The 19,325-nt window shown below is 46.5% G+C and overlaps 2 protein-coding genes and 1 non-coding gene across 3 annotated transcripts; 2 read left to right on the top strand and 1 right to left on the bottom strand.

Moving 5' to 3' along the window:
* The first annotated feature begins 416 nt into the window (after positions 1-416).
* Positions 417-7,745, top strand: LOC100834508 (LRR receptor kinase BAK1). The gene is made up of 11 exons (XM_003571369.4): positions 417-571; positions 2,701-2,833; positions 2,910-2,981; positions 3,441-3,584; positions 4,408-4,479; positions 4,585-4,656; positions 4,740-4,852; positions 5,438-5,572; positions 5,661-6,002; positions 6,125-6,519; positions 7,026-7,745. Exons 1-11 carry the CDS (start codon positions 487-489, stop codon positions 7,338-7,340), a joined length of 1,878 nt encoding a protein of 625 aa, XP_003571417.2. The 5' UTR covers positions 417-486; the 3' UTR covers positions 7,341-7,745.
* Positions 7,746-8,307: 562 nt separating this feature from the next.
* LOC100822139 (CRS2-associated factor 1, mitochondrial) lies at positions 8,308-10,618 on the top strand. The gene is made up of 5 exons (XM_003573370.4): positions 8,308-8,903; positions 8,996-9,123; positions 9,302-9,527; positions 9,615-9,742; positions 9,839-10,618. Exons 1-5 carry the CDS (start codon positions 8,360-8,362, stop codon positions 10,124-10,126), a joined length of 1,314 nt encoding a protein of 437 aa, XP_003573418.1. The 5' UTR covers positions 8,308-8,359; the 3' UTR covers positions 10,127-10,618.
* Positions 10,619-11,336: 718 nt separating this feature from the next.
* Positions 11,337-11,443, bottom strand: MIR2275B (microRNA MIR2275b). Its single transcript, NR_127126.1, has one exon. It is a non-coding gene; the product is annotated as a microRNA MIR2275b (primary transcript).
* Between the last annotated feature and the right edge of the window lie 7,882 nt (positions 11,444-19,325).

Raw genomic sequence — 19,325 nt, 5'->3', positions numbered from 1 at the left:
CTACCTCGGCCCAAGCCCAGATGGGCGCATCCCTCAACCCCGTTCCGTTCCGTTGACCCCGTTCCTCCGTCCCGTCGCCATCACGGCATCACGGATGGATGCAACTGCATGCCACATCTCATCTCGGGTAATTAATCCACCCATCCACGGATTAAATAACAACACCGTCATCAAATCCAAAAATAAACACTCCTACTCCGCGTCGTGTCTCATTCAGCAAAGAGAAGGGAACCGCGATAAAAGCAGCGGAAGCCCCGGAAAAAAAGTCGCCGAAAAGAGGAGGAGAGAGCGGAGGCGGGGATCGGGTCGGGGAGAGGAGAGGAGAATAGGAGATCGAGGCGGCACGGCGGAGACCGGGCGTGGGGGAGGAGCCGCGGCGAGGAATCTTCGGGGGGGGGGGGGGGGGGGGGGGGAGCGATCCGGTGTGGCGAGGCGGGAATGCGCGGCGGCGGGATCTAGTGGGGGCGGCGGCGAGGATCGGCGGCAATGGCGGCGCCGCGGTGGGCGTTGTGGGCGCTGCTGCTGCTGCCGCTGCTCCACCCGGCCACGCGCGTGCTCGCCAACACGGAAGGTGTGTTGCTCTTGCTCCGCTCACGGGGCAGTCGGGTTGCTCGATCTGTGGGTGCGGGGGTTTCCCTTCGGGATGCTGCTTTGTTGCTAGCTTGGTTGGGGTTTTGCTGCACGCCGCGGCTGTGCTTGCTGGTCAAGTTCTGTGCTGTGAGATGTTGCCTATTTTGGGGCTTTTCGATGCCCATTTCTGGCTCTCGCGCTCTAACCGGAGTCGTTTGTGGCTTTCCAAATTTGAACCTGGTTCTCGTCCGAATTCGTCTGCGAATTAGTCCCTTCATATCAATCCGTGCTGTTTCTGCCGCAATTTCGGTGGCGACCCTGACCAGAAATTGGAGCGAGTTTTTTCGCTTGATAGAATCCTTCCCACCGCATTTCGTTGGTTTTGATGAGAATTTCGTTTGCGTTTCCGTGCCTTTGGTTGCTCCCTAATCGGGTGAACACCCGGAGAGCACTTGGGGTCTGGGATCTCTGATTGCTGCTTCAGAGTCCGAGGGCTGCTATCGCATTAAATCTGCTCCTGGCGTTCACTCATGCTCGCTTATACGTCTAGTCGTGGTCGGGGTTGTTAGGGTTGATTAGGACGTCCTGCGACGTGGTTATGATGCTAGATTCGAACTGATGGTTTTGCTTGCTTGCGCGCGTGTTTCGAGTTGGTGGCTGGGCGATTTTCAGGTGGACCACTTTCGCCTGTGCTACGCAGGAGCGAATTGTTCGTCTACATATATGGTTTGCTCGAGCCTGATTGGTTTACTCTGGGATGATTAGGACACTCCACCGTGCACTTTTTGTTGTCTCACACGGCGCTCTTATTAGGTTCTGAGTTCAAACTGATGTGTGTAGCTCAAGTTGATCATTGGGCAATTCTCTGGTGGGCCTCCGGACCGAATTCTGTTTTCCATAGCACCTTTGTGCGATCTGCATTTTCTTGCTGAATGTTTAGTTACTGCACCTCTTCTTTCTACAAACTACAAGCTAGAGAGCAGTTTCTTGGTGTTTCAATTGTGAATCTGAAACCTGATGGCGATTGCTGTTGGAGCTTCTTTTAGATTATTCTTTTAGCAGTATATATATACAAACTACCAAGTTGGAGCTGCAGCTTTCGTTAGTTATTCAATCTGTTGAGATCTTTGTCTTTATTGATGCGTACTTTCTAATACAGTACATAGGAAAAATGCAATACTTATTCTTTTACGGTTACTATTTAAGTGCCCCTCACGAGTATATTCATGCCTAAAACATGAAAACAAAATCAATTAGACTACTAGTTATACCCTCCAACGCCTACATCTTTATGAATATCTGGCTTGCTTTCCGAAAAGAAGAAAAATATTTGTTCAACTCGTTGAGAGTTGCATAAGAGATGTTTGGTTTGTTCAGAAAATAAAGGAACAACATATCAGAATGTGGAAAACTACCATATCTACATGTGCTGAAAAAGTGAAAAGAAAGGATTTGTTTTGTTGATTGTTGCACACAAGGTTCTTCGGTTTATTGAGTGTCATGTGCACGCCTAGCACAACAAGGCTTCCTGATGAGGATAAGGATCTTATTGTTAGGAAAGTAGAGTGGTTGCTATTTTGTTAGGTGTAAGATTTGGTTATTTTCTGTATTGTTAGGAGAGATAGGATTAGTTTTTCAGGACCAAGTTATCCATCTCTTTATATAAGAGAGGACTTGTACCCTGTATCACTCAAAGCAATAGATCAAGAGTTTGTTTAGCATTTCTTAGAGTAGTTTAGCCAAGTTATCCCGGAATGATCCAAGATCGTTCCATTGAGAAAATAATGAGAAGAACCAAACTTCACAAGAATAGATGGGATAAGGAGCCTCATGTGTGCGTGTGCGCGCGATAGAGCAAGTTGGGCAATGTTCAGATGGAATACAAGCACCAAAGGAATGGAGCATACTTTAGCTAGGATAACCTGACGTGTTTTCCCCATCAAAGGTCATATTCCGTACACAAAGGAGTATTAGCTGGCTAGCTGCTAATTATACTGATGCATACTTTAGCTAGGATCCTGTTGCTCTTATTGGGATGACACAATTTTCTCTTTTTTATAGGATTTACTCATTATTTTTCTGGTTAAATTTTATCTAGCAGTTATTCATTACTCATTCTATTATTCGCAGGTGATGCCTTGCATAACTTAAGAACTAACTTAAATGATCCTAATAATGTGCTACAAAGTTGGGATCCAACTCTGGTCAATCCATGCACTTGGTTTCATGTTACGTGCAACAACGACAACAGCGTTATCAGAGTGTAGGTGCACCATTTATGTACTATTGAGATACACCTGCACCATGTTCCGTACTGAATTTTATGTGCTCGTTTTCAGTGATCTTGGAAATGCTGCATTGTCCGGTACTTTGGTGCCACAACTTGGCCAGCTCAAAAACTTGCAGTACCTGTAAGTTATCTTCCTTCTGCCAAGTTACTTGAGTGTAGTACTTGCTGGTCGCTGTCAATGGTGGAACCTTTTGTTAGCATTCACATCTTTAACTTAGGCGGAAATATATCAATATACGAACACTAAACAAATATTCTACACCCTGTTTCAAAAAGGTGTCCTTTTAGAGTTTGACACAAGAATTAAGAGTATGAATGAAATGTCTATATTTCCTATCTCTTTTTTCTCACAAAGGCATCAAACTACCTTTTTTTCTTCCCCAAAGTAAGTCATACAAGCATAAGCTGAGTTAATTGGCTCTTTTCTTGACAACACTCATGAAAGGCAAAAATTGGATAATAAAGACAACATTGCAGTGAAAATATAAAACAGTCACACACCATTGCTTAGTTACTTTTGGGGCCTTGGTCCATCAGTATTTTTATGCAGTTTAGTCACTCTTCATTTTTTGTGTTGCAGGGAGCTTTATAGTAATAACATCAGCGGCACAATACCTAGCGAACTCGGAAACCTCACAAACTTGGTCAGTTTGGATTTGTACTTAAACAACTTCACTGGTCCAATACCTGATTCATTGGGGAACCTATTGAAGCTACGATTCCTGTATGATCCCTTCATTTAGTAGCTATACTACTCACTATAGATACCAGAATTTTATACTAGGGATTTTTTTTTTCTGTACATGCTAGATGTGTCTCATCATGTACATAGTCAGCTGCTTCATAGTTTAATGACACTTGTGGAAATGAAATGATTGTTAGGAATTTGTGAAACCACTTGTTTAACATAGTGGCAAATATTCTAGAGCTGGCAACTTGATGATTTTGAAAGGCGCATGCATGCAGATTTTGATAACAGAGTCTCACTGTGCCAATATGAGAGGCATTTTGATTTACATTTTCCTTTGTAAGAGCTGCCATTCATTGCTTTTGGAGTTATGCTAGCTTAACCATGTAGTGACATAGTTTTATACAATCATTTGACTCGATATCAATAGGAAGGAACAACGCTTGCATATATTTTGGACAGCAACTCCTTGCATGCATATGCTTACATGTTGCCATGGCTTAAAGTATAAACGTGTATCAACAAATAGCTAAGCCGCTAAATAATGGAAGAAGATGTACCTTATGTATTCTGGATAGGGCAAAGATTTTGTCTGATTTATGTTTTCTCTGGTTTGGCATTTGCTCTGAAGTTGTTTACATATTACAATTATTGCTACTTGCTGTTTGTCAGGCAGCATGTGTTATGCTACTTGATAATCCTTCTGTGTCTAGGGTGTCTATCATGTATTTAGGTTATCCAAGTACAAATTCTGGTCAAGACTTAGGATTTAGGAGTCCCTGTGTTATTGTTTTCATTCATAACATTCTGCATATGGTACTAATTTTGTGTGCTTTTTGTATTTTTGTTGTGATGATAGACGTCTTAACAACAACAGCCTTTCCGGTACAATTCCCAAATCATTAACTGCTATTACTGCTCTGCAAGTCCTGTGAGTATTTTTTAGTATGTCACATTCTTTCTGCAGTGTAATATTTGTTATACTTTTGGTAAACGTCTAATTTAACACAATCGTAATATTTCTATTAAATTATAGGGATCTATCAAACAACAAATTGTCAGGAGAAGTTCCATCAACCGGTTCTTTTTCATCATTCACCCCTATCAGGTAAAGTTAGCATCTTAGTTGATAAGTTCACCTTTTTTTTTTGCTCTGATACTCCTACAAGTCAAACTTGTTTCTTTTTGCAGTTTCGGCAACAACCCTGCCTTATGCGGTCCTGGCACCTCAAAACCTTGCCCTGGCGCTCCCCCTTTCTCTCCGCCTCCTCCATATAATCCTCCAACTCCTGTGCAATCACCAGGTGATTTATAAAGAATTACAGATTCACCATTAAGTCCATGTAAATCTTTCATTCCAATAGGAACTGTGCTACAATGTTCTTTCATTGATGTAAAATTCCAACCGTGAAGAGTTTACCCAGAAACAAGTAAAATGCATTGAGGCTGGAGGCCCTTGTCTGACTTTGATTGAATATTTTGACACCCCTGTCTTGTTCCATGGACATATCTGCAATTTCTTACCCTTATGGTGAACATTGCAGTGCTTCTTACCCTTATGGTGTGCGCTACCAACATGCAGTAACACAAGAAGTTCTGGTCCTTTTTAAAAAAATGACAAAATATCTACTAAGCACACAGTCACTCCTCATCAGCGAAAGAAATGTTTGAGTAACTAGTGCCGCTTCCGTTACTGATTGCATCTTTTCTAGCTGACATGTCAGCCACACCATGTCCCTGCTGTCACCGACCAATTTTCCATCTTGGTACTCTGATTCATTGTCATTTGAGTCTGAAACATTGCTTAGCATAGAAACACAGTATCTACTTCACTACCACTCTTGCTTAAAAGGTATGGAAATTTTGATGCTGACATCTCATTTGTTCAGGAAGTAGTTCCTCTAGTACTGGAGCAATTGCTGGTGGAGTGGCTGCTGGTGCAGCCTTGCTATTTGCTGTTCCTGCAATTGGTTTTGCATATTGGCGCCGCAGGAAACCGGAAGAGCATTTCTTTGATGTACCTGGTAAGTATACAGTGGCAGGTGACAGGAGGAAAATTACTTGCAATATATCCTCCAGTCAGCTTAGCCTGAAGTTTCTTGTTTGGTGCAGCTGAGGAGGATCCAGAGGTACATCTTGGCCAGCTTAAAAGATTTTCACTACGAGAACTACAAGTTGCGACAGATACCTTCAGCAATAAGAACATTCTTGGAAGAGGTGGATTTGGCAAAGTCTACAAAGGAAGACTAACAGATGGTACGCTAGTAGCTGTCAAGAGACTGAAGGAGGAGAGAACACCTGGTGGTGAGCTGCAGTTTCAAACAGAGGTTGAAATGATTAGTATGGCTGTGCATAGAAACCTATTGCGTCTTCGTGGTTTCTGTATGACACCAACAGAGAGGTTACTTGTCTATCCATACATGGCTAATGGAAGTGTTGCATCACGTTTAAGAGGTACTTTGGTTCGTTTTTTTCGCCCGTGTTGATTTTTCCTTTGTATATTTTAGATTGTTTGATTATCTTCAAGTCTTAACTGCAACGTATCAATAGTTTATTTAGTGATTTGTATTTTGTAGAACGGGGACCATCTGAGCCGCCACTGGATTGGCAGACGAGAAGAAGAATTGCATTAGGTTCTGCTAGGGGCCTGTCCTATTTACATGATCACTGTGATCCAAAGATCATACATCGTGATGTCAAAGCTGCAAATATTTTATTAGATGAAGACTTTGAAGCTGTTGTGGGAGATTTTGGTTTGGCCAAACTAATGGATTACAAGGATACTCATGTAACAACAGCTGTGCGTGGAACAATTGGGCATATTGCACCAGAATATCTTTCAACAGGAAAATCCTCTGAGAAAACTGATGTATTTGGTTATGGAATTATGCTTTTGGAGCTTATTACAGGACAGCGTGCCTTTGACCTTGCCCGTCTTGCCAATGATGATGATGTCATGCTACTTGACTGGGTAATTAACTAGTACTACCTCCGTCCCAATATATGAGGCACATACGCATCCCAAGATTTCAAATTTAACTAGCAAATATAAATTATAATTTCATAAAAAATATATCATTAGATTCGTAATCAAATGAACTTTCTAATGATATATTTTTTACATCACATAATTTATATTTTGGTAGTTAAATTGACGATCTTGGGACGCGTGCGTGCCTCATATATTGGGACGGAGGGAGTACCATTTCTCAATTCAAATTGCATTCTTTGTTCATATTATTTTATATACTGTCTTTTTTATACAAGAGTATGTATCAGATAAAGTTATACTATGGCTCAGAAAGAAAATAGTGCATTTTGAATTGTAACATCATTCACAAAACCAAGAATGTATAGATCACCATGTCCAGAAACATTCTTCCATTTGCTTGTATGGGATAATGGGAGGCCTTTTTTGCTTGTTGATTAAATGCCTGTTTTTACTGGTTATTTCATAGTAAGCTGTTACTTGTGCAGGTCAAAGGATTACTCAAGGAGCGAAGGCTGGAGATGTTGGTAGATCCAGATCTACAGGAAGCGTACATCGATGTCGAGGTGGAATCGCTGATCCAGGTTGCACTCCTTTGCACACAGGGCTCCCCCACGGAACGCCCTAAGATGTCGGAGGTGGTGAGGATGCTCGAAGGAGATGGTCTCGCCGAGAGATGGGAGGAGTGGCAAAAGGTAGAGGTAGTGCGGCAGGAGGTAGAACTTGGACCTCATCGAAACTCAGAGTGGATCGTGGACTCGACTGACAACCTGCATGCGGTTGAGCTATCTGGGCCAAGGTGATGATGGCTGCTGTCAATTAATTATTGTATTTTGTAAGAGTAAGATCATGCCTAACGACCATCTTAGTGGCATCCCCCATTTGTTCATATCAACCCATGGGGGAAAATGTGTCAGCCACAATATGTTTGGATGTATAATGTTTGGTTACCTCCCTGATGCTCTTCGAAGTTGGAGCCAGTGTACTGAGCAGTTGCTGCACCAAAGGTACCTTTATGCCCAATTAGCAAGGGTAGGGGGGAAGGTGCTGATTGGCTGGGTCTCTGTTGATTGCACTGACAATTGACATCTAACTATTTTGTACCCCCAAATGTAAGGATGCAAGAACTTGCAAAATCATTATGTATGTATATCTCTCTCCCTCCTTTGGAATGTTCATATGGCACTAGTTTATCTGTGCTTTTACTCTGTCTTGCTTGAAGGTTAGTCGAACGATCTGTTGTTTGTGTCGTGACTTGAGTTTTACACCGTCTTGTTCAAAACTTCAAACCATTGCAGGAAAATCTCTTGATCTGAATAGGAGTGTCGTAATGGAGCTTTCCTCCCCTGTTTTAGTTGCATTTCTGATCATTGAATGGATCTTGCCTGCACTGCAGTAGATCTCTTCAGGAAACATAGAGAATTATCTCCTGGTGGTACAACTGCCGGTGCCGGGGCATGAGGCATGGCTTTAGTTTTGGTTTTCCGGTGTTGGCATAATCGCATTATGCAGCTTATCTGCTGGAAACAAAAGTTTTAACAGATAGTAAAAAAGAGCATACACGTGCAGGCATTGTTTATTTGTATTTTTAGTCCTCCAAAGGCAATTGGTATGGATTGAAATTTTGCATATTTATATAACATCATATCTCCCACATTTGAATTACAAATATTTTCTTCGTTTCTAAATACTTGTCGTGATTTTAGTGCACATTTGCATATATATTTTTTAAAATCGTTTCTTCCCCAAAACCCACGAGCTGCGAGGGTTTTGCTCCAGTCCAATTCAACCCACACCGGCCGCCGTCGCTGGTCGCCGCCCCATGCTACTCCTCCCCGCCCTCCTCCGCCGCGCCCACCCGCACCACCCTCCCCGCCGCCACCTCTCCCGCCTCCTGGACCACTACGGCTTCGCGCCGCCCGCATCCCTGACCCCGAACCCGCGAGAAGCCCCCCACGCCGCCGCCGAGAAGAAGCGCCGGACCAAGAAGCCCCCCTACCGTCCGCCGTCTTCGCTCGACCGCGGCGGCCGCCCGGCCTCCCACTCCGACCTCCCCTTCGACTTCCGCTTCAGCTACACCGAGAGCACCCCGGACGCCAAGCCCATCGGGCTCCGCGAGCCCAAGTACTCCCCGTTCGGGCCCGGCCGCCTCGACCGGCCCTGGACCGGCCTCTGCGCGCCCGCCGTCGACACCACAATCCGCGACGTCCACGCCGAGGACCCGGCCCCCGCCGCCGAGAAGGACCTGCAGGAGGCCCGCCGGCGCGAGCGGGAGCGCGTGCTCGGCGAGCCGCTCACCCCCGCGGAGCGCACGTTCGTGGTCGACAAGTGCCAGAGGAACCGCACCAAGCGGCAGGTTAATCTCGGTAAATTTTGGGCCGGATTGGAGCAGAAATGACAATTTTCGTGTTGCCGATCTAAATGATGATGATTATTCAGTCGGCTCATATTTTTGTAGGCAGAGATGGGCTCACTCATAACATGCTAAATGACATTCATAACCACTGGAAGCACGGCGAGGCCGTTAGGGTCAAATGCCTAGGTGTGCCAACGGTTGATATGCAAAATGTGTGCCATGAGCTTGAGGTAGATTCATCTCTCTTATCTCTAGGAAACATGAATATACCCTCTCTATGTTGTTCATGGACTGTAAGAAGTACATGGATGCCCGTTTTTGGAGCTCATATTTGAAGTCACTTGTTTTGTTATTACCCTCCAGTAGAAACACCACACGATTACATGAGTAATGCTACATTTTCTCCAGGATAAAACTGGTGGCCTTATCATCCACAGGCATGGTGGTCAGTTAATACTGTACAGGGGGAGGCATTATCATCCAAAGAAAAGACCTGTTATTCCGTTGATGTTGTGGAAGCCAGCCGAACCTATCTACCCCAGGCTAATCAAAACAACAATAGAAGGGCTAACAGTTGTGGAAACGAAGGCAATGAGGAAAAAGGGCCTACATGTTCCTGTTTTAACAAAGCTCGGTAAACTTCCCCTCCACCCTCCCCCTTTACATGTTATATATTTGTGCTAAAGATATGCCTAACAATGGCTACCATGCCATTTTGCAGCAAAGAATGGGTATTATGCTAGTCTTGTGCCAATGGTTCGAGATGCTTTTTTGACCGATGAATTGGTTCGAATAGATTGTAAAGGATTGCCAAAAAGTGACTACCGCAAGATTGGAGTAAAGCTCAGAGTAAGTTTATCATATGTGCTGATACTAAAATGTGTATTCAACTTAGAGATTACCGTGCCAAGATGCATTACCCTGCCCTGTTATTTCTGGTTGTAGGACCTTGTTCCTTGCATTCTTGTCTCTTTTGACAAGGAGCAAATTATTATTTGGAGGGGAAAGGACTATGATGAAAGCATGCAGAATAATCTGCAGCGGTCATTCCCTTCAGTTCTTGAATCAGAGAGTGCATCAGTGAATAATGAGAATGGTGAACATGAAGAAGCGTCAAGTGAGAGCGCATCAGTGAAGAATGAGAATGGTGAACAGGGAGAAACATCAAGTGATTGGTCTTCTGATGAGTGTTCTGAGAACAGTAGCTCTGATGAAGTGCCAGATGACAAGTAGGCCATTCTGGGGTAGAATATCCTTAGATCAATCTGATATATTCATAACACACAGATTACAAGATTGCTGAATAGGCACCAGCTGTTCACAAAGCCAGTGTGCCCTTAGACTCTGCGAACTTGTGTATTCTCTACCTGTGCTAATGACCATCAATTTGCAACGAGAATCTTTATCTCTATTTCTTGTTTTCAATCATCCATGACTAGTTTTTGGCGGTTGTACAAGCTTGTTCATTTCCGTGGATGGGATAGTAGTTGCTTCGGATGGAAGACTCACATCTAGCAGTTGTAGTAGCTTGAGGATCTAGCAGTCAAGTAAGCAAAGAACTAGAATGTTGATCTTATCTTACTGACCACCATTGGTAGGTTGCGGTGGACTGGAGGGTGTATTATATGAAGTTATGAACCTCATTTACGCAAGAAATGTAAAGCCTATAATGAACAATGATACATGAATGCTATCCAATCTTCACTGGGCCTGGAGATTCCTTGATTTTTTTTTTCCATTGTCAATTGTATTGTTTGGCCTTCCCTTTCTTTCAGATTTATCTTGTAGGATTTTGGTGAAAGCCGCGTGTTCTGGATAGTGCAAGGCAGCATGCCAGCATCGGCCGGAGGTGATGGATGCAAGAGGTTGTCACTGGCCTTTGGCTAGCATTAACAGCATGTCAGGAAACGAGGATCAAGCAACTCAGCCAAGGTAAAGGTATTGGAGGAAAACAAACTAGACAAAGATATTACAGAATAATTTTTTCTCAAAGCCACTCCCTTTCTCGAAACTATGAAAAACTCACACTTTTAGGAACACATTTCATAAAATCAAACTCCTTTTGGCAGAACATTTCACAAAATCACACTTTGAAGGGTTCTAACACTGCCGATAAACAGGGCCCACCCAGCAGCCACACATGTGGAAATTTGTGCTACAACTGTTAAAAGTGTGGTTTAGTGAAGCAAAATAATAATGGAAGTGCATTTCAGTGAAATCTGGTGTGAAAAAAGAGCAATTTTGTGAAGCAACATACCAATGGAAGTGTAGTAAAGTGAAATCTTATGTGAAAAAGAGTGCAGGTGTTTTTGGTTGTGTTGACAAAAGGAATGTGGTTTCAAGAAATTTACTCCACTTCATATCTATCTATCTGCTCCCAGTCCCAGTTTGATTTCCTCCAATACTCACATTGGGTGACTGCACTGCATCCCTGGCTATGCAAGCTTCACAGATGGACCATTCAAGGTGAGATATTAGAAGAAACTGAACCATCATTTCTAATAGATGATTCAGTCCCTTCTAATCCTCGCTTTGAACAGCGCATGTATAGTCTTAGCTAACCCACAAAGGCCAGGCGATTGAGCGAAGGTGAGATATTGGAGGAAAACAAGCTTATCTAGGACCATGATTGTCCATCTGGAGAACTAGTTTGTTTTCCTCCAACTCTCACTTTCAGTTGCTGACAAGCATCTCAAAACTAGGTACAACAGAACTATGGATTCAGACACTACCCTGCATTGGAGCTGTGAAGATGTTGCCCTGCAGCTCCAGGCCAATTTATAGTCATCTTGTGAGAATAGAGGCATGGCAATTTAGCTCTTCAGAGTTCGGAATAGCAGCGGGCATATATTTCTGTTACACCTCAACACCTGCAACCTGCAGCTGTTCATGCCCATTGTGCTATGTCCTGAGTTCTGTTAAAAAGGCTTCAAGACTTTGTGCCTTGTACTATGTACTGACGGGGTCCGGATGATGGCGACAGTTGGTGATGCAGCTTTTTGCAGGACTTGGTCTCGTTGCTTTGGCCTTTGGCTGGTTTTCATTTCTGCCAGTGGTCGTTTAGACGCGGGTATGTAGGTAAGACTTTCATTTCTGCCAGTGGTCGTTTAGACGCGGGTATGTAGGTAAGACTTTCATTTCTGCCAGTGATCGCCAATTTATAGTCATCTTGTGACAAATGAACTATGGGAACCGGTAAGCAGAAACGGTCGCCGCACAGCACGGCCACGGCTAACAACAAGTTGGTCGAGGCCTCGAGGGACGCTGCGGCTCGGCGCCCGACCTCCGGCCCTGCGTGGCCCGTCCGAACCATGGCTGGCCTGCGTCGGGCGGAGGCGAACCCGAGCGCGAAGGCAGGCACAGAGCCCGGACGCGTCCCCATCGGCGGGCCCACCATAGGCCCGGTTGGCGAGCTCACGTGGCGGCGTCGAGAGGGGCGCGGGGACGAGCGCGACGACGTTCGCCGTGACATGGCCTGCCCCTCCATCGCCGAAGCGCATGCGCTTTGTAGCATACTTGTTGTTCAGTGTTTATTTAAAAGTAAAATGCACCATTGGTCATTGAACTTGTTGTCTGTGCAATCTAGTCCTCGTACTCTCAAAACGCTCATCTGAGTCATCGAACTAAAAAATACGGTGCAATACCGTCATATATGGCCGAGAGATACGTATTCTGCTGATGTGACAAATTTCTGACAGACATGGCCCACAAACTGAGCAGTATTGGGGTACAGTCATTTTTTACAGAAAACACCCCTACAACTCATCCCTTCAAACCAAATCCACACCATGACTCAGAGACCAGCTCCGCGCCAGGCGAAGTGGAAGTGCAGCGGCAGGGCGTCCAGGTACGCGAGTGCCATCCCCATTACGTTGGCGCTCTCGGCGAGCTCCACGAACAGCTCCAGCTTCTCCCACGTGGCGCCGTCCACGTACAGGAAGACCACCTGCCCCTGCGGCGGCAGCTGGGCGGAGCAATTGGCAGAGCAGTTGCCTGCCCTCGAGGCCGCAATGACAGCTTGGAGGAACACCAACCTTCTGCTTCCCTTGACCGGGGTCCCCGTGATGTAGCACTCGACGAGGAGGGTGGAGATCCAATAGATGATGAGCATGATCTCTAGATTTGGTTGGGCAAGGGGGAGAGCTGCAGGTCGCAGCGGACCTTCACGACCACCGGCGCGGATGCCACCCTCCACCCGTGCATGCTCGCCGCCGCACTCCGTCGAATCCGGGACGAGGACCTCGGGCGACCCATTCGCGGCGTTCCGTCAAATCCGCCACGCTCCGTTCGCAGTGAGCTCGTTGGCACCGCATGCGCGGCGGCCGCTACCTCCGCTTTTGCCTCTCACTTTCCCAATGCTGCCGGCGTCGTCGACATGCCCTTCCGCCTCCTCGCTCGTCCACGCCATCCAGCGGCGTCAGATTTAAGAACCGCAAGGGAGCAACAAACCACCTCAAGAACCATCGATGCGGCCTCCGGTTCTACTGCCGGGAGCAGCTAGTGAGGGGGGCGACGATATGCTGTGGAGTGCGGGCAGTGGGTGTTGGAAATATGCCCTAGAGGCAATAATAAATTTGTTATTATCATATTTCATTGTTCTTGATAAATGTTTATTGCCCATGCTATAATTGTATTGATTGGAAACTCAAATACATGTGTGGATAAATAAACAAATACCGTGTCCCTAATACGCCTCTACTAGATTAGCTCGTTGATTAAAGATGGTTAAGGTTTCCTAACCATAGACATGTGTTGTCATTTAATAACGAGGTCATATCATTAGGAGAATGATGTGATGGACAGACCCAAACCTAAACATAGCTTTTGATCGTGTCACTTAAGTTTAAGTTGCTTATGTTTTATTATGTCAAGTATTATTTCTTTAGACCATGAGATCATGCCACTCCCTAGTACCGGAAGAATACTTTGTGGGCATCAACCGTCATCTCGTAACTGGGTGATCATAAAGGTGTTTTTCAGGTATCCCAGAAGGTGCTTGTTGGGTTGTATGGATCAAGACTGGGATTTGTCACTCCTTGTGACGGAGAGATATCTCTGGGCCCTCTCGGTAATATAACATCCTAATGAGCTTGCAAGCATGCGACTAATGTGTTTAGTTGCGGGGGTATTATATTACGGAACGAGTAAAGAGAACTTGCCGGTAACGAGATTAAACTAGGTATGGCGATACCGACGATCAAATCTCGGGCAAGTAATATATCGCGAGACAAAGAGAATTGGATACTGGATTAATTGAATCCTCGACATAGTGGTTCAACCGATGAGATCTTCGTGGAATATGTGGGAACTATTATGGACATCCAGGTCCCGCTATTGGTTATTGATATTTGATCATGTCCACATGTTCTCGAACCCGTAGGGTCACACACTTAACGTTTCATGTTGCTTGGGTTAGATGAGATAAATGATGATGATATCGAATTATGATTCGGAGTCTTGGATGGGATCCTAGACGCAACGAGGAGCTCCGGAATGTTCCGGAGATAAAGATTTATATATGGAAAGTTGTTTTCAGGGTTCTGGAAAGTTTGGAATATTTCCCAGTTTTGACCGGGAAGCTTCTAGAAGGTTCCGGAGGGATCCGGAGGGTTCCACCTTGAGGCCCACCTATCCCTGGGCTAAATGGGCCTGTGAGGGAGCACCCTGGCCTTAATGGGCCGAGGGGCTAGCCCACAGGGCCCATGCGGCCAGGAGGAGAGTCCTGGCCGCGGGAGAGTCCTGGCCGCATGAGAGTCCTGGCCGCGGGAGAGTCCTGGCCACGGGATAGTCCTGGCCGGCCACGCCTCCTCTACCCCTATATAAATAGAAGGGGGGGCAAGGGAGAGAGACACCCCAAGCTTTCAGTTGGATCTCTCTCCCCTGAGCCCTCCTCTCCTCCTCTTCTCACGCGCACGGCGTAGCCCTGCCCGTGAGAATATTCACCATAGTCACCACGCCGTCGTGCTGCCGGGATCTCGTCTACCTCTCCCTCTCGCTTGCTGGATGGAGGAAGGAGGAGACAACGTGAAGCTGAACGTGTGGATACCAAGGAGGTGCTGTCCGTTCGGCACTGAGATTGATCTCATTGAAAGTTCCACTACACCAACAACGATCTCGTGATCGTAACGCTTAGCGGTCTATGAGGGTATGGTGTTCATGATCCCTCTCGTTACATACATCTAGTATATATATTCTTGGGTTTCTTCCGCACTTCTCGTAGGAAATTTTTTGTTTCCTATGCAACGAACCCAACAGTGGTATCAGAGCTAGATCTATGCGTAGATGTTTTGTACGAGTAGAACACAATTTAGTTGTGGGCGTTGATGTTCATATTGCTACCTCCTTTGTGCACTATCGGATTTTGCGGGATAGTGGGATGAAGCGGCTCGGACCAACCTTACTTGTCTTCGCACAAGAGACCGGTTCCGCAATTAACATGCAACTTGTATTGCATAAGGCGGCTGGCGGGTGTCTGTCTCTCCCACTATAGTTGAAATCTGATTTGCAATGGGAGGCCTATATGGTTAATAAGCAATTTGTATATCACCGTTGTGGCTTTTGCGTAAGTAAGAACGGTTCTTTTAGTGCAGCCCCTAAAGCCACGTAAAACATGCAACAACAAAGTAGAAGCGTCTAACTTGTTTTTGCAGGGGCATGTGATGTGGTATGGCCAAGATATGATATAATATATTTGATGTATGAGATGATCATGTTTTGTAATATTTCACGACTTGCATGTCGATGAGTTTGGCAACCGGCAGGAGCCGTATGGTTGTCTCATTAATTATTGTATGACCTTCGTGTCAATGATTTAATCGCCATGTAATTGCTTTACTTTATCGCTAGTAGTAGCAATAGTCGTAGTAGCAATAGTTGGTGGAGGCAACTATACATGACGCCCGAGGACCTATGCGCCATGCTGGTGATGATGGAGATCATGCCCGTGCTTTGGAGATGGAGATCAAAGGCACACGAAGAGAAGGCCATATCATGTCACATTATTTATGCATGTGATGTTTATCCCTTTTATGCATCTTATTTTGCTTAGTTGACGGTAGCATTATAAGATGATCCCTCATTGTTAATATCAAGATAATAATGTGTTCTCCCTTAGTATGCACCGTTGCAAAAGTTCGTCGTTTTGAAGCACCACGTGATGATCGGGTGTTATAAACTCTACGTTCGCATACAACGGGTGTAAGCCAGTTTTACACATGCAGGAATACTTTGGTTAACTTGACGAGCCTAGCATGTACAGACATGGCCTCGGAACACAAGGAACCGAAAGGTTAAACATGAGTCATATGAATGATGTGATCAACATGCTGATGTTTACCATTGAAGCTACTCCATCTCACGTGTTTCGTTTAATCAGATGTACTGTTGTTAATTTCAATTCAGGTAGTAGTAGGGTTGTTTAGTTTCACTAGCAGTATACAAAATAAATTATATATTATTCGTGTACCATCAAATTGTAAATATACTCTTTCCCTACGGATTTGAAAGGACTAACCACGTACTCAACTCGAGTCTACCCGGTACAGTCCAGTTGGGGCCCACAAGGAAGCCTACTACGACTCCAGGAGTCTACATGTCAAATCTTGCGACTCAAGAGAAGGAAGATTAATTAGAGTGCATCTCCTCATTGTAACCGACTTGAACTCTACCTTAGACCCAAGTTTCTGCATATATAAAGGACCAGGAGGAGGAGCCAAGCCGAGACCCCAACTTAGATACAAGTTGCCTAGACGCACTCGTCGACTCTGTGCATCTAGACTCCGCGGCACCCCATTGTAATCGACTCAGCAATACAGATTCTACAAGCAGGACGTAGGGGTATTACCTCATCAAGGGCCCTAAACTGGGGTAAATCGTGTCCCCTGTGTCCTTGTTAGCCGATGAGTTCGCCAACACACACTCGAAATCTTTCCTTGATACAAGTCCATCAATATGGACATTGTCGAAGTCACATCTTCGTCATTGGCGCCGTCTGTGGGAAAGACGTGTGTTGGGGTCGCGGCCTCAGCGGTTTCAGATCCAGAAAAACCATCATCGACTCAGGCGGAGTCGAAGTTCCTCGAGTCCTCTACCGCTCGCCTCCAATCCAACCCCACAGTCCTTGACAAGCTTGATGCCCGCCTGGATCTCATATTCGGCGAGTTCCACGTCCGATCCGGTATCCTTCGACTACCGTGTCCGACTGTCTCGACTCCAGAAGAGTTGCTTCTCCTTTCTCCCTCAAAGAAAGACCTGCCGACAGGCTCAACGGGGCCACTCAAGGAAGCAGAGCAAGTCTCCTCTTGGACCTGCTCTGATTTTAAAGACGATGCATCCCCACGTGCGAACAACCCCGTCCCTAGCGACGCTGGCGACCGTTCGAAACAAGGAAGTTGCCATGACAACCTCACCTCGTTGGGTTCACCCGACAAAACAGAACAGGTTTCCCTTGGAACCTACTCCGATTCTGAGAGCAATCCACCCCAGTCTGCAGAAAGCCCCGTCCCAGGCGACGCCGGCAACTGCTCAGAGCGGGAAGGCTGCCATAGCAGCAGAGATCTTGCGCCCAAGTGCGCCATCGCTCAAGTCTTCATGACAAATCCCATCGCCCCGAAGTCGACTCCTCCGACTGTGAGTGCATCCGCAAATCTACCGGCCAGATATTCAGCGGCAGACAAGGCTCGAGTCCATGCAGCTCTTGAGTCGGGAGTCCTCGTGAAGGATCCCACCACCGCTGAATTGCAATTATATGCCAATTCTCTTGCCAGGGCCCAACGTGACGTGAACAAAGAGAAAGACGATTTCGTCAAGAAGCAAAAGCTTGAAGCTGAGAGGTTGAAGAAACTAGATGAAGATATCCAGACACACAAAAGAACTCGCTCGGGTTCACTCAGCGATTCTGATGGGGCCACCCCTCCTAGAGCTCTCCCCAGACGAAATGTCTCGCGTCGTGACCACACGACCCGAAACCTGGCTCCAAGCTTCTTGTCGGTTGACGACCACGGCGATATGATATCAGAAACCTCGGAGGCTGTCTTGCTTGCAGCCAATACCTACCTACAAACAATCCAGCCACCCGACAGTGGCCCGCTCTCGCGACTTCACAAACAAATTCTGGAAGGATTGAATAGGGTAGGGGCTTCTTGTATCAGCCAAGATTTCAACAACCGAAGGCTGCCGCGGGACAGGACTCCATCCCGCCGCGAAGGAGAAATCCAGCACGACCTCGACCTGCCTCCACGAGGCCGCAGGGAGCGCGACTCGCACCCAAGGGAAACACTGGGGTCCCCTCGGGTTGCAAACTGCGATCGGCGAGACAGGTATCATGACTGCTCGCCGGACTCCGATCACGTGGCCGAGACATGCGGAGTGCCTTGCTTTAGCCGTCGCATCCGCCAAGCTAGGATGCCCAGAAATTTCAAACTGCCACGATCTAGCCAAGGATGACGGCACTCAAGAGCCCAAAACTTGGTTGAAAGACTACCTCACCGGGATTCGTTGCCAAGGTGGTTCTCGTACTACCGTCATGCAGTGCCTGCTGTTGCAACTCAGAAGCCCTGCACGCACGTGGCTAACCGGCTTACCACGAGACGACATTGACTCGTGGGATGAGCTCGTCCAAGCTTTCATCCGCAACTTCATGTCCACGTACAAACGACCCGTCTCCCTCGAGCAACTCCGAGCTTGCATTCAAAAAGAGGGAGAATCCATCCGTTCGCTGGACCAACACCAAACATGCTTCTGAGGAAGTCTCCGATGAAAGTGCCATAGACGCCTTCAAACGAGGACTCCGACGAGTCGAACTCAAGGAGGAATTGGGTCGTGTCCGGCCCGCAACCATCAGCTACCGGATGGAAATCGCCAATCGATGGGCCGACGGTGAAGACTCGGTTCGCAATGAACGCCAGCGATCTCTAGAAGAAGAAGGCGATCGCAGTCACGATCGAAGGAGGAAGCGCAAAAACCGAGCCTTCGAAGAGTCACACCCACCTGACTTCATCGCAGCCGCCTCTTCGTCAGATTTTGGCTCTCGGGAGAACGGGAATCGCGGTGGAGGTTTTCGAGGTGGTGACAAGCGCAAGCAACAATGGCAGAGAAAAGGGAACCAACCCACCCTCTCTCAACAGCTAGCTTCCCCTTGCCTGTTTCACGTCTACAGGGATGAGCAAGGCAACATCAAGCCAAGTCACCCTCTAGCCGAGTGCCGGCGTTTCAAGGAACTACATGCTGAGTTTGCCAGGACACAGCAGTCGGCAACTAGCGCTGGCTTCTCACAACTACCTGGGTCGTTTCCATACCCTAACGAAGGAGTCAATGCGCCTTTGCCGCCTCCCGTACCAGGAGCTCTAGCCATTGGTTCTCCTCCTCCTCCTCCGCACCCAGCCAGTTTCGCTAGCGCAGTGCACCGAGTGGCACTTGCACCGCCACCAGAAGC

The sequence above is a fragment of the Brachypodium distachyon genome, chromosome 3 (genome assembly GCF_000005505.3).
Source record: "Brachypodium distachyon strain Bd21 chromosome 3, Brachypodium_distachyon_v3.0, whole genome shotgun sequence".
Taxonomy (NCBI): Eukaryota; Viridiplantae; Streptophyta; class Magnoliopsida; order Poales; family Poaceae; genus Brachypodium; species Brachypodium distachyon.
This window is presented reverse-complemented; position numbering and strand designations above follow the sequence as displayed.